The sequence below is a fragment of the Tenrec ecaudatus genome, chromosome 11 (assembly GCF_050624435.1).
Source record: "Tenrec ecaudatus isolate mTenEca1 chromosome 11, mTenEca1.hap1, whole genome shotgun sequence".
In the NCBI taxonomy this organism is placed as follows: Eukaryota; Metazoa; Chordata; class Mammalia; order Afrosoricida; family Tenrecidae; genus Tenrec; species Tenrec ecaudatus.
The window spans coordinates 13,122,641-13,147,912 of NC_134540.1; the positions used below are offsets into that span (position 1 = coordinate 13,122,641).

Consider the following 25,272-nt stretch of genomic DNA (forward strand, 5'->3'; position numbering starts at 1 on the left):
GGGGGAAGTGCAGAGTGGAGACCCAAGGCCCAAGTGTCGGCCAATGGAGATCCCCTCATAGAGGGGTTTAGGAGAGGAGATGGGTTAATTAGGGTGCGAGGTAGTACCGATGAAGAACACAGCTTTCCCCCAGATCCTGGATGCTTCCTCCCCCCAACTACCATGATCCGAATTCTACCTTGCAGGGCTGGATAGGGCAGAGGCTGTACACTGGTACATATGAGGGCTGGAGGCACAGGGAATCCAGGGTGGATGATACCTTCAGGACCAAGGGTGTGAGGGGCGATGCTGGGAGAGTGTAGGGTGAGTGGGTTGGAAAGGGGGAACTGACTACAGGGATCCACATGTGACCTCATCCCTGGGAGAGGGACGGCAGAGAAGGGGGGGAAGGGAGACTCCGGATAGAGCAAGATATGACAAAATAACGATGTACAAATTACAAGGGGCACATGAGGGAGGGGGGAGCGGGGAGGGAGGGGAAAAAAAAAAGAGGACCTGATGCAAAGGGCTTACGTGGAGAGCAAATGCTTTGAAAATGACTGGGGCGGGGAATGTATGGATGTGCTTTATACAATTGATGTATGTATATGTATGGATTGTGATAAGAGTTGTATGAGTCCCTAATAAAATGTAAAAAAAGAAAAGAGAAAAACAAAACAAACAAACAAAAAAAACATAGTAACACAATATGTGAAATAAAAAAAAATTCAACCTACGAATGTTTGCTCCCAAATAATTCTAAGTTAAACACCAGTGGGTTTAATTTTTATCTTCCAAAATGTGTGCATCAAGTGCACATTTCCATCAGCCAGAGCAGAAGTTCTCTGGGGCTGCTTTTCCTCATCAATAAAGACCACATTTCTGAGCTCCAGGACGGCCCGGGTGCCGTCTTCAGGGCCCATGCAGCCAACAATAACCAAATCAGAGAACATCTCCGGTTCCCCAATCCTGCCAGTGAGAATGCTCATCTGCTGTAACCAACACTGTCAGTCCCCTTGGAGTCCCCCAGGTAGGGCTGCAGAGTGTCAATAAGGGCCACTTGGCCACGCTCTGAAGCTACACTTGATGCAAGAGGGCAGAGTATCTGCCGACAGCACACATGCCCGACTTTCAAACACTCACCTGAACAAAGGTACACAAGATGAAGAAGATGAGGTTTAGAATGGACAGTCCGGGGATGATGTTGTGGTCCAGGACCATAGCCTCATGGGCCTCTTGGCTGGGGATGAGCATGTAGATCATCAGACCCATCACAGGGATGCCGAACACCAGGCTACACAGGAAAGACTTCTTCCACCTGGGAGCAAGCACAGCCACACAGCCATCACCCTCCTGAGAACATGGCTGGACACTCGCCATGCGTCTGGGCAAGGCCACCAGCGGCTAAAGCAAAAGGGCTCTCTCTGAGCCCGGCCACCCAGGGATGGTCTACAGGCCTACACCAAACAGCCAGAAGCTCCCAAAGAGACTAGATCCAGTCCCTTGCCTTCACGTAGCCGATGAGCTATTTCCAGTGCACGGTAAGAAGAGTGCATCCGGAGGCCAAGACCAACCCCAGAGAGGTTCAGCATCCTTGTATATGCTCCCTATAGCTGTTAGTTTAAAATACAGAAAACGGATATGTCATGTCTTATCAATACCAACCCACTGACAGGTTTACATTCAAAGAAATACTTAAAAGATGTCAGTGATGATGACGGTGACAGCCCTTGATGAAGACCGCAGCTTGAAAGCAGGGGCTGTTGGGGACAAGTATGGCCTGACACGGTTGTTTGCAGTCATGACAATCTAACAGAATGGCGGCGTCACTTCTGACGCACCTTCAACGTGGTTGGGAAGCCATCGGTTCCGCAAGACCAAGTCCCATCCCTCTCGACTGATGCTCAAGGCCGAGAGTCAGCCTCTCACTAGCTTGCAGGTCCCTCTCCTTGCTCTAGGTACGCCAACCCGGCAAACCATGTGGGTCCCCAAAGACCTGTGCCTTCTCTGCCACCATGGCGCCTAGAAGCCCCTCTCACCTCTGGCCCTCCCTCCTCCCTCAGCTCAGCAGAGGTCTGCTCATCCTGTGAGGCTCGACTCTCCTCACCAAACCCACTTGAACCCCTTGAAATTGTTCACGTACTGGTCCCCAGTCACACCCGGGGGCCTCTTAAAAATCGGGCTGACATTCCACAGCACTCCAGCACGGCCCTATTCACATGCCAGCCTCGCTGCTGGCTGAGGGTGTACGTGAACCTGTGTCTTTCCACTTGGCCATGATGCCCATCCTCCGATCCCTCTGGAGGCCTCTCAACGGAGATCTTGAAACTTGGCACAAGGAACATGACAAATGGACATTCTAGCACTCGCTCCCGATTTAAGTGCTGTACAAATTCATTGGCCGCCTGCCACACGTGATTATTAAAATGAAAATGAAATCCATTTAAACATCCAGTCTCTCGGTCACATGAGCCGGATTTCAAATGCTCAGTCGCCACCGGGGGGCAGCTCAGATACACAAGATTTCCACCCCTGCACGGAGTTCCATTGGGCAGCTCTCTGGATCTACAGAGAGCAGGGACAGGCTGAGCGTGAAGGCACAGGTGCAGCAGGGGCCAGAGAGCTCGCCGACAGAGGAGGAGGAGGAGGAGGTACTTAGACAAGAGCTTCAGCTTTACTTTTCTGTTCTACCTACTGCTTTATTTCCAGTCTGTGGTCCAGGTGATGAGCGTTGGGGTCTCTCGGGGCCAAGGAAGCATGAAAGCCAGTTTCCTTGTTATTAAAAAGAAGAGGGGGGGGGGCAGGGAGGAAGGCATGTGGTTAAAATCGAGCATTGGAAGAGAGCATTTACCAACATCATGACACATTATTCGAAATGAAAAATCAAGGACTCTTGTGGGACTCCCTTATCCAAGCTTCCCCTCTCGCCCACAACCCCCGCCCCCCACCTCACACCTGTGCTTAGAGCTACACCACCCAGAGCGTGGCCATCATTCCTGCCCTCGGGTTTGCAGAGGCAACAGGTCCGAGGGGAAGAGGTTGGCCAGGCTCCAGAGCTGGTCCATGTGGAGTCAAAGACCAAGAATGTTTGAGTTCGTTTGGGAATTCCAAACCTACAATGGGTATGAGCACTGCCACCCTCCACATGAGGAAACTCAAGGGCAGAGAGGTTACGTAACTTACCAAAGTCACAGCCCTATCAGAAGAGCTAGATCCACGCTCACGTCCCCAGCCTCCCAGACTCTGCTCTCCCCACCGGGCAAGAACTCACGCCTCTGGTAGTGGGGGCTGCATAACTCATTCCTTAACCGCCTGGAGGCCAAGGCTCTCGATGTGGCCTGACAGTGACTGTGTCCCCATCCTGCTTCTTTTGGAGGGATAGACTCAGGCACTTCTTTTACCTCTTCACTGCCCCTATGCTACCTGCCCTCGGTCACCTGATCACTAAGTTCCTGAATAGACAGTAGGCACGGAGCCAGGAACTCTGCTGTCCCTCTCTGCTCCAGACGGGTGAGCCTCAGCACCGGGCTTCAACGCAAAAACAGAGGCTGTGGTGGAAGAGAGAGCACCACCCAAAGACATATCCCTTCACAACCAATCCTGTTAGGAAAAGACGTTCCAGAGAAGTTCAAGAGGGACGATCTAGACCCAGAGCATGCTGCACCAGGCTCCGCCAGGGACAGGTGGAAGCCTGCAACGGCACTATCGCAGGGAAAGGCAATTGAGGCATGTCCGCCTCTCCCTACTGCTTATTCCACCCATCCGACTACTGGGTGCCATTCCCACCACCTTAGGAGTTGTGGGGCAAATCTGACAGGTTGCTGCACCTTGAGCGACAACATCGGAGTGTGAGCCTCATCGGTCCCCCGTGGCTGGGCCCCTTTGAGCAAGGTCACTGGACCTTTCTGAGGAGCTGGCCTCACTCCAGAAGGCGGCGGTGTTGTCTGCTCCCCAAGGGCAAGGCCTTGTCCCACCCCATCCTCAGCACCGGATATCCGGGCTTCAAAAAGGTTTGTGGGGCAACTCCATTGTCTTTGTTGTCCTATTTTCCCATGGCCTGTTTGAAGGAGCCTCATAGTTAAGTCCCCCAAATCTCTCCGAGGCCCTCCAATAGACCGCGTCTCCTTGGGAAGACAGAGCTTGCGCACATGAAGAGAAAATCCAGGGCGTTAACTTGGCGACAAAGATGCTGTATTTCACAAGTCACTGCATTTGGGGTTCCTGCTAAACAGGATTTATCGTGACTTGTACTTGGTACAAGTCAGTTCCTCTTGTTCAGTCTTGGCTGACTATCACAGCCTACTCAAATCACCAATAAAGCTCATTTTCTATAGTCCAGTATCACATAGACCTACAAGAGGAAATGGCATGCGTCTGGAAAAACTGAGGGAGAAAGCAGAAGGCAGGTAGGGGGTGCATGAAAACCACGCCAACCTGTTTCCCTAAGCCGAAATGGCAAGTCACCCCAGTATAACAAGCCTACGTCCATGCGGTGTAATGATTTCCAAAACCAACCACCCTTACTTAGTCCCTTGTGCCTGATAGTGAGGCTCTGACGGTGTCTCAGTTAAGAGCTCTTTGCCATTGAGTCGATCGTGACTCCTAGTGACCCAGCGCCACAGATCAGAACGGCCCTGTGGGTGTCTGAGCTGGCAAATCTTTACAAGAGTAGAAAGCCTCACTTTGCTCTCATGAGGCGGCTGGAGGTTTTGAACTGCTGCTCTTGTCGTTAGCAGCCCCATGTGTAACCCTCCGCACACCCCCAGAACCCCTTGTCTTCGTTCACATCTGGGATGAAAGTGACAGCAACCCCCTCCCCCAGAGGACCACATCGATTTCCCTTCACATGTGCTTGGCCCGACTTGGGCCAGGTTGGAGAGATGTCGGGGATCTTCATGTTTCTCGAGACTAGGCTCTCATTTTTCCATGATGGCATTTGGTGGCACACAATGGCAGGCATACTTTTATAACGAATAGCTCACCTCGATGATTTTCACAATATCCCGTGGACCGATGATCTCAGGGTCAAACTTCACGTGGGCTTTGCTGGTGGCGAGGGCCACGGAGGCGTAGGTGATGCCGTTTGTCCTTGTGAGCTTGGACTCGATGTTGTGAACACAGGAGGCGCAGGTCATCCCTCGGATCTGTAACACAGATGACGGACATCCCACCCACGGAGTGGGGACAAGGCCAGGCCGAAGGCACCTTGGGGAATTCTGGTGAAAGGCAGCCACAAACAAGCCTTTCCTCACAAGACTTCAGGCCCCCACCTCTAAACTCCCGGGGCACAGTGATGCTCTGCCCCACTACAGGCCAGAGCTGCCAGTCCATCACAGAACACCTGGCAGCCTCCTGCGCTGGACTTGTGGCTCCAATAACCATGGTGCTAACCACAAGGTCAGCAGTTCGAAACCATCTGCCGCTCTCCGGGACAAAGACAAGGCTTTCTGTTCTGTAAAGAGTTCCAGTCTCGGAAACCCACAGGGGCAATTCTACCCTGTCTTCTAGAGTCACTATGAGTTGGAATCAACTCGAAGGCAGTGAGTTTGGTTTTTTTCTCGTCCATAAGCCATTTCTACCCTGCCGTCTCGCCCTCTCATCTCCCGGGCTATGCCGGCATGAGAATGCAGCATGTCCCCTGCTGCCCACACTAGGCTGCACACCTCTGTGAAGCGCTCTGCACGCTCTGAGTGTCCCTGGCCACCTGATCCAGGATTGGCTGCTGCTACTTATCCACCCCCCCCACCCCCCCCCGCCCCTGGCTTGAGCCCTCAGGAGGCGCCAGGGCGACAAGGTCACTCCTGGTTATCTACAGGAGGAAAGGATTTAGGAAGTGACAGGAGCAGGTGAAATTTGAGGTGATCGGTCAGGGCGCTGACAGGTGAGGGGCAGCGTGAGGTGGCACACAGACGAAGAGCAGGCAAAGGCAGGGCAGAGCCAAGTGTCCAGGCCGGGCTGCGGCAATGGAGTTCATGGGAGAAGAGGAGGGAGAGGGGGAGGGGGAGGAGGCGGAGGAGGAAGAGGAGGGCAGGGAAGCGGGAGGGGAGGTGTAGAGGAATTTGTGAAATTTCTCTGGGGTCCACAGCACATAGGCTCTTGCACATGCAGCCACACGTGTGTGCTCTTGCAGACACTTTGTGAGAAGTTACTGGAAATGTGGACTGGAAACACCTCTGCAGTTGGAACTGGCATCAATGATACCAGATTCAAGTACCCAGGGATGAGGGTCCCTTTCAGGGTTAAGGAGGAAGGGGAGGGAAGGGCATCTCCCTTGGCATAGAGCCAAGGAAAAGATGAGGGAGGAGCTCGTGTGCCGGCAGGTGGCTGGGGCAGACAGGGCTGTAGAAAGGCTTATGGTGAAGCTCTGCGGCTTTCTTTCTGTGGTCATGGCAGCAGTGAGAACGGCAGCAGGTGCCATCCAGGCCGGCCACCGACTGAGGCTCCTGCGTGCTCACAGCAACCCTATCGTGGAGCCCTGCATAATGGTGGCCCCGAGGGGCTTGGTCACAGGCCACTCACTCAGTGAGGGGTGCAGAGGGAGCCGAGCCCAGAGGGCGGGCCGGGAGAGGGGCAGGCTTGGCCTAGGGAAGGGAGGGCCCTGCACCAGCCAGAACTCCAGGCCAGTGTCAACAGTGGGCCTAGTCCGCTTCTGCCTCACCATGCTGTGTCCCTGGACAGGAGGGGAGAGGGTGACGCGTGACCTGCTGTCCCTGTAATCTAGTATACTGATCAGGCAATCTGCTCTGTTCAAGTATCAGTGGTCAGCACCTTCTCTCACAACCATCTGACTCATGGTGCCCCCATAGGCCAGGGTCGAGCCACCCTGTGGGTTTCTGAGACTGTTCACTCCTTATAGGAGTAGAAAGCCTCTTCTTTCACTCATGGAAAGGCTGGTGGTTTCACACTGCTAACCTTGTGGTTAGCAGCCCAGCACATGCCCACTAAGCCACCGGGGCTCCTTCCAGGATACTAACAACACAGACATGAAATGTCTGAGCACATGGCAGTACCTTACTCCTGACACTGTTTATTAAAAAATAAACTGTGCTTAAGAAAGTTATCCTACCAAATAATGTATACGTATGTTACTTTATTAAAATACTGGGCTTTTCACGTGCAATGCTTCTGTCTTCCCACCATCTCCATTTGTCTGGCCACTGCAACCACTGCGTCCTATCAGGACATTCCACACACGCACTTAGACCCAAGCAAGGGTGGGGTTCCACCTGTCAAAACTAAGCAAGCCTCATGGATCACCATTCCTGGTAAAGGAGCCTGGACAACACTGATCAGACATGGCTGGGTGAGTTCTCACTCTGCCTGATAAGGACAGCAACGGTTACAGACATGAAATAAGATAACCCTCCACCCCCACTCCCCCACGGTGGGGGGGGGAGGGGGACACAGGAAACATGGGTGAAGGGAGGCAGCCGACAGTGTAAGATATGGAAATAATCATTTATAATTAATCAAAGGTTCGTGAGGGTGGGGGAGGGAGGAAAAAAGGGGGATCTTATACCAAGGGCTCAAGTAGAAAGAAAATGTTTTGAAAATGATGATGGCAACATATGTACAAATGTGCTCAACACAACTGATGTATGGATTGTTATAAGAACTGTAAGAGTCCCAATAAAATTATATATATATAAAAGAAATGAGATAAAATGGAAGATTTCAACAAACTGTTTAAACTATTTTCTTATAACCTGGCCAATAAACACATGTGGGATTAATTGAAGGGCAGAGAGATAAATGGTTCGGCAAGCCTCACCTTTCTTGTCTCTTGTTCTTTGATCATTGGACCAATGTGTGGCTTCCTTGCTTGTGTTTTGCCTCAATTTGCAAGCTACACTACCTGTGGGACACCTAACCTGTGCACTGTGTCGCTGTAATTTGAGGTTCTTTCAAGACCTGCTTCACCACACCATTGGAATTTACATCTCTTGAGCTGGGGACTATCTGACCCTGTCATATGGCTGACTGTTGGTGACCTGCCTTGCTGTTTGCTGCCTGTGCCGAGATAGCCTGAATTGCTCTATAGAGGACTACCTGGTGGCCCTCAAAACTTGAGGGCCTGCCAGTGTCTCACAATTGCCTCATGGGAGTGAGTTGCACTGAGCCATTTGTACTGCTTTATAATTTAATTAACTGTTTCTTATGTTATATATCCAACCGTATAAATATATATATAAAATTATTAGCATTCTGGTTTTATTTCTCTAGAGAACCCTGTCCAACACACACACACATATATAAAAGAAATGAAATAAGATGGAAAATTTCAACAAACCGTTTAAACTATTTTCTTAAAGACACTCCCTCCTTGGCCTGAGATCTTGACAAGCTTCCTGGTCAGGCACCAGGAAGCAATTCTTCACAGAATTGATGGGGTTTGGCTTCCACTTCAGGAAGAGAACCGCTCATGTCTACAGTTGCCTGCATTTTACATTAGTATCTTCTACAGAACTAGGACCTTTTCAGTGTTTGGGGAGATTTTCCTGACTTCTATTTTTTTTAAGGGTTCCTGACCTTTGGACCTTGGTGTTGATGGGCTTGGGTCTTCTCCCTGCTGGGCTGACCATGGGGTATTCTGGGCTGGAGGACCCCTCAGAGATCCCTTCACTGGAGCTCTTCCTGCAGCTTCATCACCATCATCTTCATCCTTGACTGGAGTTTTAGCTTTGTCTGTGGCACCTTGGTACAGGTGCAGACCGCTTTCCCCAGAGACTTAAGGGTTCCACATCCTCCTCCTCCTCCTCCTCACCTAACTCTGCATCTTCCTGCAGAGCTACTAAGGGCTGTCCACTAAATATGAGCAGGCCCTGAGCCACAATTCAACCCAGAGACCACCGGTGGTGTCATTCTGAAGCCCCCCAAGGGACACGGTGGACTGTCCATTTTCCAAGTTGCCAGTGTCACTTTAACGGGGCTGCCTTCATCGTTCATCCCCTCTGCCTCAACAAGGCGCAATCCGATTCATCCTCCACACCACTGCCGCTCGTTTCCATCATTGTCCACCTTAGCGCAATCTTCTCTGCGGGGCTCCAGTTCACACCCGAAAAGACAGTTTAGAGCCTATCCACGGAATCTTCCACGGGGCGGGGCAAGCACTTGGGTGGGAGACATGGACAGGGGAGAGAAGCCAGTACTGTGACTAGACACGGCAGCGCAGGACTGAATCACCCCGGGGTGGGGCGATAATATTCTTGAGATTTTCCACCAGCCACCTGAGAGAGGGCGGGGCGGGGTGGGGGCCGTCCAGGTCGGTCTTGAAGGCTTGCAGCAAGGACCTGGCTCTCGTGGCTGCGGTCCAGCAGGCCCTGCCCTTGGCCCCCAACACAGAGGGGCCTCGAGAAGCCAATGGCTTACTGGACAAAGACCAGCCCTTGTCAGGCGCTCCAAGTGCAGCCATGTCCTCTGTGTGTTTTCTTCACCCTTTTACTCACCCCTAAACACATCTGGGAATGCAAAGCCGCTGTCTACCTTGGGAGGAAACAACTCAATTCCTTGTGGGCGAATCTACTCACCCTGCCTTGGTTGACACGGAGGGGACTGTGCAGGGAAGTGCTTGCAAGCACGTGTTCTAAGCACTGAAAACCCTGCTGCTTTTAATGTCCTGCTGACGTGGGTGATGGTGGGTAGACAGAAAACAATACTGCTTTTCCTTCTCAAATGCCACGGGAGCTGGCCACTAGCCTCAGGCTGAATATGTTAGGATACTATGGAGACCAACAGCCACCTAGGCACCCAAGTAAAGAACCACCCGTCCACCTGCTTTTTATGGCGCTGGCTACCACGCCAACCTTGCTCTCCCTTCTCCTGGTCTCAAGATAGCCGGCAGCCTAGCTTCCTTTAGGCCATGGACCACAAGAGTCAACCTCCCCCAAACCACCAAGCTCCTTGTAGCCCAACATTTTAAGTTCTTTGCTGTCCAACACCCCACCCCCCCAGCACCCTCAACACATTCTCAGCAGCACCCACCACTTGATGGCTCTTCAGAAAACGACAAGGTCACTGTTGCTGGTCTCGGAGGAAAACCCAGCAACACCACACAGGGTCTATCGGAGCAGATGGACGGCTGCGGCCGGGAATTCCTCTGCATTATCAGAAGCCAGCATCTCCTGAGCCCCAAAGCACTAAGGTTTGCTCACCCGGCCAGTGTACTTACAACCAGCTCGAAGCTGCCCTCGGGGCCTGTGTAGTCTTCCATCACTGTGGCCCCAAAGCCCATGCTCTCAACCAGCTGGGCGATCTCCAGTGGCTGGATGACTTCCGGGTTATACTTGACCTCTGCCTTTCCGGCCATCAAGGCCACCAGCACGGAGAGGATACCTGGAACAACAGGTCACAGCCATCACCCTCTAGGCAAGGCTTGGCGGAGTGGGGGGTAGGTGGAGTTTAGCACAGGCTTACATGGTACCAGAAGCCCCCTGGAATAGTATTGTCAGGACTGACTGTGCTCTTGGCTCACTCGGGGAGCTCCTGGCTGTCACAATGTTTGGATCTTGACCTAGGCAATTCAGGGGGGCTCTCAGGATCCGAGGCAGCTGCCATCATCATCGGTTTTTGTTTTTAACCTTTGCAGGTGATTCCAATGTGCAGCCAAAGCTGAGAATGGCAGTCCCAGAACAAAGGAGCCCTGGTGGTGCAGCAGATTACACGATGGGCTGCTAACCATAGGGTCAGCAGTTTGACTCCACCAGCTGCTCCTGTCACACTCGACACTGCAGAGTACAGCCTCAGAAACCCTATGGGTTGGAATGAACTCGTGTGTTTCTCCCAGAACAGCGCTTCTCCAACTAAACTGGGCATCTGAATCGACTGGGGATTTTGTTGAACTAGAGACTCTGCCCCAATAGGACTGACTGACTACATGTGAGGCCACTGACTCACAGACACAAAAACTGTGGAACTAAAAAATCAAAACAACAACCACCTGTGGAGCTGACCCTGGTTTGTTACATGTATTTCTAATTTATTTACTCTTTAAAGAAAGGGCTAGTTGCGATCACGATGCCAAAGGGACCAGGTATAAGGCATCGTGCAAAAAAAAAAAATATGTGTGTGTGTGTGTGTGTGTGTGTATATATATATATATATATATATATATATATATATATATATATATATATATGCCATAGTGAATGAAGGGGGAAGTGCAGAGTGGAGACTCAGGGCCCATTTGTCGGCCACTGGAAATCCCCTCATAGAGAGGTTTAGGAGAGGAGATGGGTCAGTCAGGGTGCGATGTAGTACCGATGAAGAACACAGCTTTCCCCCAGATCCTGGATGCTTCCTCCCCCCAACTACCATATGAATTCTACCTTGCAGGACTGGATAGGGCAGAGGTTGTACACTGGTGCATATGGGAGCTGGAGGCACAGGGAATCCAGGGTGGACGATACCTTCAGGACCAGGGGTGTGAGGGGCGATGTTGGGAGAGTGGAGGGTGAGTGGGTTGGAAAGGGGGAACTGATTACAAGGATCCACATGTGACCTCCTCCCTGGGAGATGGACGGCAGAGAAGGGGGGGAAGGGAGACTCCAGATAGGGCAAGATATGACAAAATAACAATCTATAAATTATCAAGGGATTGTGAGGGAGGGGGCAGCGGAAAAAAAAAAAGAGGACCTGATGCAAAGGGCTTAAGTGGAGAGCAAATGCTTTGAAAATGATTAGGGCAAAGAATGTATGGATGTGCTTTATACAATTGATGTATGTATATGGATGGATTGTGATAAGAGTTGTATGAGCCCCTAATAAAATGTAAAGAAAAAAAATTAAGAAAGACCAAAGGGAAAAAAAGGGCTAGCACCTGCATCTATCAACTATTGCTATACCAAGATATGCTAATTTTTCCTCCACTCTTTTAAAAAGAAAAATATACAAAAATTTCAGAAAGAAGTTTTCCTTATTCTCCCCCCCCCCATTCCTAAGGCCCTTTAGGAATGAAAAAGAAATCCCACAAACTCTCTTACTAACACCATAGGGCTTGTTTTCTTAAAAGAACAAACAAAACCTTACTGCCATGGAGCCGATGCCAAGTCCTAGCAATGCTAAGACAGGGTGGAGCTGCCCGTGTGAGTTTCTCGGGCTGGCACCCCTTACAGGAGTAGAAAGCCTGGCCTTGCTCCCTCCGAGTGGCTGGTGCTTTCGAAAGCCTCATTCAGGTGAGTGAAAGGAACTGCCCAGGAACTTTGGTAAAGGCACCCTCAGGGGGATCAGGAGGGGCTCAATGTTTCCAGCATCGGACACATGAAAAATGGTGTGCTATTATAAGTCCATGTTATGAGCAGTCGGACCCTGGGCCACAGACAGACAGTCCTCTAACCTCCATCTGAGGACAGCTGACAGCTCCAAACCCAAACCAAACCCACCACCACTGCGCCGGCGTGGACTCACCAGGAGCGAGCAAAACTGCCTTATCAGTTTCCAAGCCGACAGCCTCACCTCACTCTCTCAGACCAGCTGGTGGGTTCAAACTGCCCACCTTCCAGTGGGTGGTCACGTACTTATCCACTGCACCACGAGGGCTCCTCAAGGGCCCCCAAACTCAGCCTTGCTGCCATGGAGTTGCTTGGAACCCCAGCTCCCTAGAGTATCTGAGACGTGCACATCTCTGCAGAAGCACATCGACATCTCCGGCAGAGTGGCTGGGGGATTTGAACTGTGCGTAACCACTAAGCCACCAGGCTTCCTTGCTAGAGTTCCAGGAAATAGTAACGACCCATCCGAGCAGAAAGGCACGTGGAAACAGCTCGGGAGGAAGGAGCTGACATGGATGGCATGGCAGTCTGGCTACGTACGAGGCTTTTCACAAACAACAACAACAAAATAAATTTGAAGAGGGGTGATATCTTCATTCAAGCAAAAAGACCGGGACAGGATTTTGGTTGCACTTTCGGGTGAAGAGGTGATGTGAGGGACGCAGTTTCAGGGAAATCCTTGGTGGCTCTGTACCATGGGATGGGCTCGATGGACAGACGGCAGGGTGAAATATCAGAAACTGAAACCCCTTCACAAAAGCGAGCCGATCGACACGTGAGAGTCAGGGGTGATGAGATTAGAATGAGACAATGGGAATAGACATCACGTCACGAGAATCAAGCTGCCCCCCGATGCAGGGCCCCAGTAACCTGAAGTGGGTTTCCTGTGGCTAACTTTGTCAGAGACCTACCGGGATCGACTCGAGTATAAGCCGACCCAAAGATCAGCCGAGGCATCTAATTTGACCACAAAACTGCATAAAAAATGTGCCGAACACGGCTTACACACGAGTATCTACGGTATATTGTCTCCAATGAAGGAAGGCCCCGGGGTCTTGATGGTGCTGCAGGTAACAAGCTGGCATGCTTAACGGCAAGGTCTGCAGCTTGAAGCCACCCGAGGCGCTGAGGAAGAAGAACGAGGCTCTCTGCTACTGCCAAGAGTGGGGCAGCTCTACTCTGTCCTCTAGGGTCACTATGAATCGCCACCGACGTGATGGCAGTGGGTTTGGGTGTGAGCGCAAGGGCAGCTTGCTTTTGGATGATCAGGCCTGCTGATCAATGCTGGTGAATACTGAAGGGAGAACCGAGCCCAGGGCCCCAGGGCAGCGGCACTCCTGGGTCAGCCAGGACGGCGCTTTCTCACCGGCTTCTTTCAGCAGGCTCCGCTCTATGTTGGACACACAGGAGGCACAAGTCATGCCTGTGATCTGTAAAAAGCACTTCTGTGGAGCCACCTCGGGAGATGGTGGGGAGCCGGACGAGTGGCCGGGGCGGGGGCTCCGAGGGGACCTCCTGTCAGGGGGCGCCTGTGTAGACATCGGTGTGCCACCTGGAGTTTGTACCGCAGAATTCCCAACACCCGGGCTTCCAGTATGGTTGCTGGAAGAGTTGTCTATTAGGGGAAAAAAGTCAGAGATAAGTTAAATTAGAACAATTAAATTTTTTTCTCCCTTTAAAATCCAACCTCTAATACTTGCTCAGTCCTTCCTTGTTCTCCCAGTACATCATCCATTTTCAAGATTCACCCGCATTGCTATCCACAGATAATTACAGATAATCCCTTCACGAACCTGCCAGGTGCTAACAACGAAGTACACCCAACTAAATGTGGGCCTTCCAGAGGTTGCTAGGAGTTCTGGTGGTGTCGTATGGCTACCTGCTCGTCAGCAGCTTAACCAGCTGCTTGGAGGGAGCAAGAGAAGGTTTCTGCTCCTGTGACGACTGACAGCCTCAGATGCCCACAGGGGCTGTCACTCTGTCCTACAGGGTTGCTTTGAGTCTGAATCGACTGGGAGTTTTGTTTGTCTGGTTGGTTTTTTTTATCAGGGATTGCCAAACAAAGTTAAGACAAACGGACCTTTGAATTGGGTTCATTATGGTCTGAGCTCATGCTGAGGCGTGGCATTTTCACCCCAGATAAACCGAATTAGAACCTCTATTTTAACAAGATCCATTCTCACCTTGGGATCTTGTTGAACAGAGCTTCTGCTTCAGGATGGCTAGGGTGGCCATGCAAGGTCTCAGCAAGGGGCAGGACAGGAATGAACCCGCCTGCAGCCCGGCAAACCAACCAACAAAAACCAAAGCCAACCTGTGTGGTGGCTGTGGTTGGGTGCCGGCCCCATGGACAGCTGAAAGGAGCACCGCCCAGTCCTGCGGCACCCCACCATTAGCATTTGTATGCTTGAGCCCTTGTGGCACCCTGTGTCCGCTCATCTCCGTACAGGGTCTTCCTTTCCGCTGCCCCTCTGTACTACCAAGCATGGCGTCCTCTTCCAGGGTGCGGTTTCTCCCAGCAACGTGCCCAGAGTATGTGAGATAGCATCTCAGTCCCCTGGCTTCCGAGAGGCTGCCTGGCTGTACTTCGTCCAGGACACGTTTGACTGTTTGGCAGCTCGTGGGACTGTGAACGATTCTTTGCAAGTACTGAATCCAAATGCATCAATTCTTTGGTCTTCACTATCCAATTTTCACATGCACACGAATGAGGTCATTGACAATGCCATGCCTTGGGTCAGGCACACCTTGGTCCTGAAAGATCTTTGCTCTTTAATATTTTTTTCAAGCAGCCTTGTGCAGCGGGTCCACCCAAGGCAAGACATCGGTTGACGTCTTGACTGCTCCTTCCAAAAGCATTGCTAAACCTAGGCCCTTTATCCAGCTATGCTAAACACCCAAGGAGTGGGGGCATATGACCTCATTCAGATTTCTAGGAGACTATTTAATAACAGTATGGGAAAAACCTCAACAGTGCCCCCACCTGCTTGGCGCTTAGTAGAGGCTCCGTATTTGCTAATGAAATGAAATAAAAATGCTTATTTACAGCTGATCCAGCAACTATACTTTAGATAAAATTAGATAATCAATATTAAGTAAATGCACAAAGACTTAGCCTCTAAGATGTCCATCAACCTTATTTACGTGAATGGGAGGGGAGCGAGCCATCAGGAAGCTGAGTGTCCATCAGAGTCCAGGCATACCGGGGCAGGCTGAGCAGCCGGGGCACGTGGCCCACAGGCACCTGCATGGCATGTTCAAATCAATTATGGGGCCAAGAAGAGACTAGGAAGCTATTACTCAGAAAACCAAAGCAAACTCACTGCCAGCGAGTCAATGCTGGCTCAAAGCGACCCTCTGTGGGTTTCCGAGTCTGTAACTGCTTGACAGGAATAGAAAGCCCAGTCTTTCTCCCTCGGAGCTGCTGGTGGTTTTGAACTGCTGACCATGTGGCTCGCAGCCCGATGCATAACTACTACACCACCAGGGTTGACCAACTGAGCTATTTGAAATATTTTATACATGCATTAGAAAGAGTCTGGAAGATCATATACAAAACATGGAATTTATGAGTTGTACACAAACCAATTGCTTTTCTTTAGAATTAAACTCACCTTCAATCTCATTCTTGGTACCCTCACTCAAGGTAGGCAGTTTAATCGTGTATTAATAGTAACAGCAGCTGCTGCCGCCATTATTAAGCCTCATTTCCAAGAGGACCTCACTCTTGCCCCTCCAGCCACACACGGCCTCCCCACAGTCCCAGAACCTGCATTCCATTCTGGCCTCCACGCCTTTCCGTGGTTCTGGTGGCATGTTGGTTACACAGTGGGCTGTGATCGGGAAGGTCAGCAGTTCGAAACCACCAGTTGTGTGCCATGTGAGCAAGACCGGGCTTTCTAGTCCCACGAAGAGCCACAGTCTCAGAAACCCACAGGGGCAGTTCCACCCTGTCCTACAGGGTCACTAGGAGTTGGCCTCGACTCCTCAGATAGGTGTCACCCTTCTCAACATTCAAGGTGGCCTCCTCAGAATGCCTTCCCTCACCACCCGCCCTCCTCGTCCCTGACCCTGCTTACGTTTCTCCATACCATCGTCTCCCCAAGTGAAGGTTTATTCTCCCTTGGCTTTCCTGTTTTTGTTCCCTCTGACCGGAATTAAGCTCTTGAGGGGGGAGGGACCTTGACCTGCACACCACACTACACCCTCACCTATGGGGCAGAGTTGATTCCTGCAGGACCCTGCAGGACAGAGTGGGCCTGCTCTTCAGGGTCGCTGAGGCTGTCAATTTTGCCAGAAGCAGACTACCTCTCCCTGGTCCTGGAGAATGAGCTTGAACCAAAGACCTTTCCATTGATAGCCCGACACTGAACCCACTGCACCGGGATGCCTGGACACACTGGCCTGCAAAACATCATGGGAGAAGTAGCTGAACAGGTTTTATTGTGCACTTGTGTACCAGGCACTGTGCTCCGTATTAAAGCTTAATTGAGGCTCACGAGCACCCTCCGAGGGAGCCAGTTCTGTTGTCCTCATTTTGCGACTGAAAAGACAGGCTAGGAGCTATGAATGGACTCCGCCGGTCTTCTGTGCTGGGATACCAGTTGTACATTTCCAACTACAGCCTTTAAGATCTATAATCACGATTAAAAAAAAAATCAAACCCAAATGCAACATCTGCACAAAACTGGCTCAAGGCTTCTCCTAAATTGTTTCTGCTGCAGTTCCTCCAAACCACAAACTCCCTTGCTCACTCACTCATTCACTCCTTCACTCACTCACTGCCATTGAGTTGATTTCTGGGTCCTTTGGATTTCTGAGACTGAATCTTTACTGGTGTCGAAAGTCCTGTTTCTCCCTCAAAGCGGCTAGTAGCTTCGAACTGTTGACCTTGCAGTTAGAAGTCCAACACATAACCCATGAACGCCCCAAGTTTTGAAATCTCTGCTCTTTTTCTTCCCCTCTCCTGTCCTTCTCCTGACCACAATGCTACCTATGTCAATTGGCCCCGTGTTCCCCCAAGTGTATGGTCCGGGGACCCCAGGCCCAGAGACTGACTCCCAGCAGAAGGTGAAAACCGCAAGGGCTCCGCTAGGACAGCGTGTGCAGCCGCCCACTGCTCTCCAGGTTAAGGACAAAGGCCTCTGCTAACGTTTCAGACCTCCCTCGGCCAGGAGTTCTCAATTCAACAGATATTTAGGGAATGTCAACCCAGGGTCCGGGTCAATGGCAGAACCTCACCTTCCACGTGGGGACCCCCCCCCCCCCCCCCCCCCCCCCCCCCCGTCCATCCGCCACGTGCCAGGTGCCGCTAAAGAGCTGATGCAGGACAGGCTTCCCTGGACCTCCCAAGGCTGACCAGCTACTTGAGAAAATTAGCCAATGAAAACCCTTTGGATCACAATGATTGGATCCTCAACCAATCGCCGGAAGGGGGCGGGACTCCGGCGGCCTTTCCAATTGTTAAGCGACTTGAGGGCAGCTAGGGACCAGCACCATGTGGCCGGCCGGGCAGTGAGAACAGGCAACAAGGGGGAGAGAGACGCCTGCGCGGCAGGGAGGAAGCAGACAGAAGACAAACCGCATCAGGCACAGGCTTTCACCGGAGATGGGTGCCAGAGAGACAAGGACGGAGAGCCAGAGGTGGAGACGAGGGGGCAGGCTGCAGTGGTAAACTGGGTGGGTCAGGGGTCTTGAGAGAAATGAGGGAGTCAGCCATGCAGATGCGTGGGGGAAGAGCATTCAACGCCCAGAGCAGAACCCACCCGAGTGGAAGAGCCAGAAGGGCTCAGAGAGGTCACAGGGACACAGAGCAGGTTCTGGAGGTGTTCGGCAGAACTTGTAGGGCCACCGTGGCCACTAGCAGGGAGCAGACCACGGGGTTCAAAGGCAGGTAGCAGGGAGGCCTGGTGACAGGTGCTTCTAGGACCCAGGGGAGGGAGGCTGGTGGCTGACAACAGGCCTTTCTGTCTTTTTAAAATTTTTAATTAATTGGAATTTAATACACATATCATTCCACACTTCAATCACATCAAGTAGTATTGTACAATTGCTACCACAATCACCTTCCAACCATTCTTTTCCTGCAATGGTCTCCTTGACATTGTCTCCCCCCACCCCCACCCCCCCATGGTATTACCCTGCCCCCCTGAGCCCCTTATTCTTCCTGTCCCTATAAATTCATCGATCCTGGGTTTCACAGACTGAAAAAACAGAAATCCGATACCACAGCTTCAAGAGGGTGACCTCCTATGACACTACACCTCTGAGATACACTTTAATATGAACAAACAAAACCCCCAAACAATACAAATCAAACATACAGAAAATCTAGGAAAACTGATCTGACCTAGCTTCCCTTACTAATACCCTAAGCTCCATCCCAACCAGCCTGCTGCACAGCATGCCTGGTGGCCCCCCACCTCCCCACCCCTGAGCGTATGCTCCCCCTCTCCTTACCTGCTTTGCAGTCTGGGGCCCCAGCCATTTCTGTTTGCTGAAATCCTACCTGTTCTTCCACGTCAGCTCCATGCTGCCTCTACCGCCAAGGGTTTAGGGAGCCTCCCAGCCAGAGGCTGGATAACTCGTGACCTTCTGAAGCCCCGGGGTACTTTGCCTGCACCTTCCAGTCTCATTTATTTCACCCTGCCTTGGACGCTCCATCCCTATGGACCACGTATGGACAGGTGCGAGCACCTCATGGGTGTCGGCACGATGCCTGGCAGCCAACAGGCCTTAACACATGCTGGGATGAATGCAGGACACCCCTGAAAGTGACATGTCAGCTGTCCTCAATCAGGCCCTGGCTCACAAAGACAGTGTCCAATGGAGAAAACCAAAAACAAAACTGCCCTGCCCTCTGCCATCCCCATGGCTGGCAGGAGACTGGACTCCTGTGAATCATGGGGTTTCATGGGCAGACTTTTCAGAAGCTGATCCCCAGGCCCTTCTTCCTCATCTCAGTCTAGAAGCCCCACTGAAACCTGCTCAGCAGCACAGCAACATCGATGACTGTCGGAATCAAACCCGCGTGGAAGGGAAGAATGCTGCCTCCGAACCACAAATGCCTTACCCGAGGAGTGGGAGAAACACGAGGCAGGTGCCTGAAGATCTTGACACGATACCCATGGGTATATTCATCCAATGACTCACTTCACCCACTCACTCATTCATTCGTTCATTCAAAAATTACCACCCGAACTACTCTAGTTACCGCCTAGACAAAGACCAGCCAGAAGATGCATCTTCAGGAACACAGTGGACTGAAATTCCATACCTGCCACTGACCTCTCTGGTCTGATTCCTAGCCCAGTTGTCCCTGCTCCATGCTCTCTCTCTATCCAGGGGCCTGACTCCTCTAGACCCTTGTCTGGGCTCACTGGCCATCTGGTTTCTGGCTGAATTTGGACCATGTGAGGTAACATGAGGGACACGGAGGATAGAAAGGCACTCCCCAAATCTCTCTGGGATTCCAGCTTCTGTCTACAGCCTCTGGGGTCCGAAGGGGTCCAGTCCCATGAGGCACCCGGGCTCTGGTGACACCTCTTTCCTCACCCTGCAGCCCTGGAGAGTGGTAGCTTCCTGCTGGTAATGACTAACCTCTTAGTCTTCTCTCCCTGCCCCCACTTAGATTTTACTCTCTCTAGGCACCTTTATAGGAGCCCTGATGGCATACTGGTTTTGCGATGGACTACAAACCCCAACGTCAGCAGTTCGAAACCACAACCCATTCCTTGGGAGAAAGACAGGGCTTTCTACTCCCATAAAGAACTAGTCTCAGAAACTCACAGGGGCCGTTCTACCCCGGCTACAGCTCACTATGAGTCGACTCAACTAAATGGCGGTTTGAGTGCCTTTATAATTCTACCCTATGCTGTGTTACAACCCTTTGTGTTGGTACCAGTGACTTCTGACTTGGGAGAAGAATGCTCTCAATATGGAACAACTAACCAAACATAGACACGCCCAGTTCTCCCTTAAGGACACGGTTAAGTCTCAGAGCACAGGACATTATGAGAAACTAGGCATTATGGGAACATGGAAGTGTTTGGGCCAGGACTGGTCTGTGCAGCCCCTTCCCCCAGCATCCCAAGAATTCCAAGAAGCTTGTCTGTGAAAAACAAGATAATCTGTTCATAAGCCACCTCCTGACTTAGACCCTGTGGCTGCAGCACCAGGAAGCCTCCGTCCTAATCAGCACATACCTCCCTAGGCTGACAGGTACAATTTCCCTGACCTAACTTGTTGGGTCGCAGAACCCACCCGGCAGTTCTTTCTCAGCTCGAATAAAATCACTCTTAACTTCACAACCTCACGTTCCTCGTCTCAATTTTACTTTTGTTCCGTGCCTCAGTTTACCTCTCAGGAAGATGACTACATCGGTTATAGGCCTGTCAAATGGTACCATCATATAATTGTCCTACCACTGGGAACTACCGCCCAGCCTTAACACAGAGACATGACCAGCACGGTCCGCATTCCTCGGCATTTGATACTTCCGGATGCACTTTGTTCATGCCAGACATTGAGGGAGGAGTATATGGTTTGGTTTGGGTTTTGTTTTGGCACGTAGTGTGACTACATAAATAACATGTACATAGAACCCTCCCAGTGCACAGAGGAAGCTAATGCACAAGGGGGTTTGTAAACAAGGTACAACACACGTTACTGGTGTCAAAGATGGAAATATATCTTCAGCCTGTGGATGGCTATTAGACACATTCACAGTTCCCTGTAGTTTTGGCTGCTGGCTCAGACCCATACAGCACATCAAGCCACATATGCGTTTTTAGATAAACAGTGAATAATTTGGGGGTGTTGATATATCCCAAGTTTTACATAAGAGACAGTTGCACTAAAAATTATTTCCTGATCCGAAGTGAAAAATTCAACGATGCATCCTCTATTGTCATCAGCTAACTGTGGTATCTTAAATCACTCTTGGACTCAATTCGAGTCTCTTCACTGTGCCCCGTGAACAGCCACTGTCCCTTTGAGGCTGGAACTGACTCGATGGCACCTCACAGCGAAACGACAGCATTCCTGTGAGGCCCCTCGGGCACACCTGCTGTCCTGCCGTGGGGAGTGCAGGGTTGACTTTGCCTCACTGGCAAGAACTCCATTCCTAAAGACGTGTCACCCTACACAAATACAGCCGATGTTGACCCGTGACTATTTGCTTACCTTCTGAGCTCAAGATTTACTGTTCTTTTCTGGTTTCCTTATTGATTTTATTTTTGTTGTTGTTGCTACAAACTCCTTCCTGAAACTTAAGAAACAAAGTCCGCAGAGCAGCCATGGCTTTCTGCACAACCCACACATTTCTTCAAGTGGCCTAAGTGTGTGTGTTGGGGGGGCGAGAAGGGACTCCCCACAATACAGCACTACTTTCATGGAGACCAACTTTCTCCCAGGGTGTCATGGGAAGCTGGATGCTGAAAACCAAGAGCCAAAATGAGCCCAGCAACCAGATCCACGGCTGTGCCAAGTTCCAAGCCAACGCTGATGGCCCAGTCCCCAGAGGCAGGTTCAAGGGCAGAGGCTATGGATCTGGGAATCTTAACAGTTAAAATCTTGTTGTCCCCTCTGGGACTAACAGCCAATGCACAGTTTCCTTGAATTAGAGACCAGAGCAACTAGATGGTGTCTGGCTACCACAGCCAACCATTCTGACCAGGGAAACTAGAGATGATCTGGGATAGAATGGAAGAACATGCAAGAACAGAAGTCAAATTCCTAAAAAAGAAGGCCAGCCTTACTTTTTTGCTATCGCCTGCAACTACAGACCGAAGACAATTTTGCGTGTGGAGCTGATGCTATGTCCAAGTCTCCTGCCAGCTGGAGAATGACTTATACAATAAGGGGGGAAGAGTCCCTCACAAAATAGAATGGCTGCCCTGTGTTCCCCTTCTCCCTCAGCTCCCAAAGCTTTCCCTGAAATTCCTCCACCCACCCATCCATCCACCCCCCTTCTCAACCTCACTCAGGCCAAGCCCAACCTGGCTCTACCTCCTTCCCAACGATGCAACTTGGTTTCCCCCTTACCTGGGCTCTGATACCAGCCTCCCACTAGGAAACCACTGCCAACAACTTCATCAAGCTGACTCTGACTCATGTTGTTGTTATAAGGTATTGATGGGTGGATTCGCACCCACAGCGACCCTGTGTACAACAGAATGAAACACTGCCCAGGCCTGTGTCATCCTCACCACTGATTTGTCTAGAGACTTCCTCTTTGTGTGCTGCCCCTTTACTTTATCACGCATGATGTCCTTCTTCAGCGACCGGTTTCTCTTGTCAACATGTCCAAAGTACATGGACAAAGTCTCACCATCCTTGCCTCCACGGAGCACTCCAGCTGTACTTCTTCCAAGACAGACCAGTGTGTTTTTTGGGTGGTCGGCGACACTTTCAATAGTCTTTGCCTGCACCATCCTTCAAACGCATCAGGTTTTCTTCGGTCTTCCTTAATCAATGTCCAACTTTCCCGTGCATGTGAAGCAACTCAATATATCATGGATTGGGTCAGTCACACCTTAGTCCTGAGTGGGTTTCTGAGACAGTGAATCTTCATAGGAGCTAAAAGCTTCATCTTTTTTCCTGTAGAGCAACTGGTAGCTTCGAACTGCTGACCTTATGGTAAGCAGCCAAAGAGTAACCCACTGTGTCACTCGGGCTCCTGATAATAGACAGTGTTAATTTCCCTGGACTAGCAAATGCCACTGTCAAGGGGTGGCTTCCATGACCTCTCGGTGGCACCTGAAATGCCCTCCTGGACACTTGCCCTTTTCTCCCTGGACCCTGCCCTTCCCAGGTCCTCTCAAGTCCCATGACACCAGCACCACTGAGCCTCTCTTGCCTCAATGCTCACTCTTCCTGGGTCGTCTTGTTACTTCCCATGGCTCTTCTAATATGCTGGAGGCTCTCATGCTTGCCCCTGCAGCCCATTCTTCCCCCTGCCTTCCCATCATTTATAACCGCCAGGGAGATCATGAAACCCTTTAGTCCCCACTTAAAGGAGGTCGGTCTCTAGGAGCGAAGCTCAAGGTCTGATGTAGTGATGACTGCGTTGTTTTGTTCCACGGAGAAATCTCCGGAGAGCATGACAAGCCGGTGGCCAGAGAAGGGCCTGCTATGCCAACTGTACCTTCTCGAACTCGGGACGCGAGTTCTCTTTGGGAAAGAAGCCCCAAATGCAAGGAATCTGGCTGTCCAGCCTAAGCCAGCGGAGAGGCCAAACCTACAGACATGGGGATTCTATGTCCTCCACCCCGAGCTGAGGCGGAAGGAGGAGTTTGTAGTTTTGCCAGCACCATCTCCGTGTAAGACAGCAAATACGGCTCACCTCGCCCACCTCCCCACGCAGTGATGCCAGATGCAGTGAGAAGGACAGGAGACGGCCCCAGGATACGCCGTGCACCCCATGTCCACTACGTACCAGAGAGGATGGTCACCTCGAATCCCATGTCTTGGACGGCAGCTCTGAGCTCTTCTGGGTTCAGCAGAGCAGGGTGAAAGAGGATACTGCCAGTCCCTTCTGCCAGGGAGACAGAGACCCGACGCACGCCTTCCCTCTGGGATAGGACACCTTTGATCCACTGGACGCAGGACGCGTCCATCATGCCTGCAATGGCGAGCGTCACCCTTCTGTGCACTCCAGGCTCCTCGCTCCGCTGGGAGCAGCCAGGGGCCTGGCGCTCGGCAGGCCCGACCCCTGGCAGGCACTCGGTCCCACTCCCTTCTGAGCCCCCAGGAAGAGAAACTTGGAAGTTCCCCGGGGGAAGAGCTTCAATGGCCTCCTGGAGAGTCTCGGGAGAGATGAGAGAAGGCTCAAGGTGAACTCGGGCCGTTCCATGCTCTAGGGACACTTGGATCTCGCGGACACCAGGAAGTCGGCCAATGTTGTTTTCAATGTTGAAGACACAAGACTTACACCGCATCCCCTCTACCCTCAGCTGCAGGGTGACACTGGGGCTTCCTTGGTCCCCCGGGGGTTCAGGACCACGGGGACTCTGGGGAACAGGAGCTGAAAGCCTCTTTGGGTTCGTGCTTTGCAAGCGTCCAATATCGATTGGCCCCAGGCTCAGGGGGGCTGCCTTGTGCTTGATGGTGGCTTCAAATCCCATGTCGTTGACATGGTCCCTGAGGTCCTCTGGCTGAATAAGGTAAGGCTGATAGGCGATGACAGCCTCCTGGTTTCCCAGGGAGACTTTGGCACGCACCACGCCTTGCAGCTTCCCTAGATTGCCCTCGATGGAGTTGACGCAGGACTGGCAGGTCATGCCTTCCACTCGAAGCTTGACCAGGGCCTCTCCCACGGGGGAGGGCCTGGGGGGCCAAGAGGCAGCCTTCCCTTCGGGGACACTGGCTTCGAAGCCCATGTCCTCGATGAGGTAGCAGATCTGCTGCAGGCTCACGACCGATGGCATGTACCGCACGGCGGCACTGCCCTGCTCCAGGGAGACCTTAACGCTCACGAGGCCGTCTATGCTGGACACCATGCTCTCGATGGTCTTGACACAAGACTGGCATGTCATGCCCACAATGTGGACCGTGCTGGTGGCCACGCTGTTCTCACTGCTTTCGTAGCCCGCATTGTCATAGGCGAAATCCTGCTTCATGGCCGCTTCCCAGGCACGGGTGGGCACAGAGGGTTGAGACGAGACCTAAAAGGCAAAGAAATCACTGTTTTAGTCCTGAATACCAAAGATTTTTTTTTCAATAACCTCCCACCACGGATATCTAAACAGACCCAGAGCCCAAGACTACAAGCCACACAGGAAGCAGGCTGGCCTAAGCTGTACGAGAAGCCAAACCTACAGGCGTGAGAATTCTATGTCCTCCGCCCTGAGCTGATGAGGAAGGAGACACTACAGATTCTGTCAGACAGTGAGTCCGGCTTCCCCTCACCCACCTCCCCACACAGTGAAGCCACAGTGAGAAAGACAGGAGCCAGTCCTAGGACACACTTCATCAACTCAAAGCGCTCAGAGAAGTGATCTCCAGTCTGAGGAGCCCTGGTGGCAGA

At 51.6% G+C, this 25,272-nt stretch overlaps 1 protein-coding gene across 1 annotated transcript in view; it reads right to left on the reverse strand.

Moving 5' to 3' along the window:
* Positions 1 to 24,910, reverse strand: part of ATP7B (ATPase copper transporting beta) — a 47,782-nt gene extending 22,872 nt beyond the window's left edge. The window contains exons 1-6 of the mRNA XM_075562877.1: positions 23,683 to 24,910; positions 13,612 to 13,860; positions 10,148 to 10,311; positions 4,962 to 5,123; positions 2,675 to 2,751; positions 1,123 to 1,297 (exon numbers count right to left, since the gene is read on the reverse strand). Coding sequence (XP_075418992.1) covers positions 1,123 to 1,297; positions 2,675 to 2,751; positions 4,962 to 5,123; positions 10,148 to 10,311; positions 13,612 to 13,860; positions 23,683 to 24,865 — 2,010 coding nt within the window. The 5' untranslated portion in view covers positions 24,866 to 24,910. The remainder of the gene's footprint in view (positions 1 to 1,122; positions 1,298 to 2,674; positions 2,752 to 4,961; positions 5,124 to 10,147; positions 10,312 to 13,611; positions 13,861 to 23,682) is intronic.
* Positions 24,911 to 25,272: the final 362 nt, after the last annotated feature.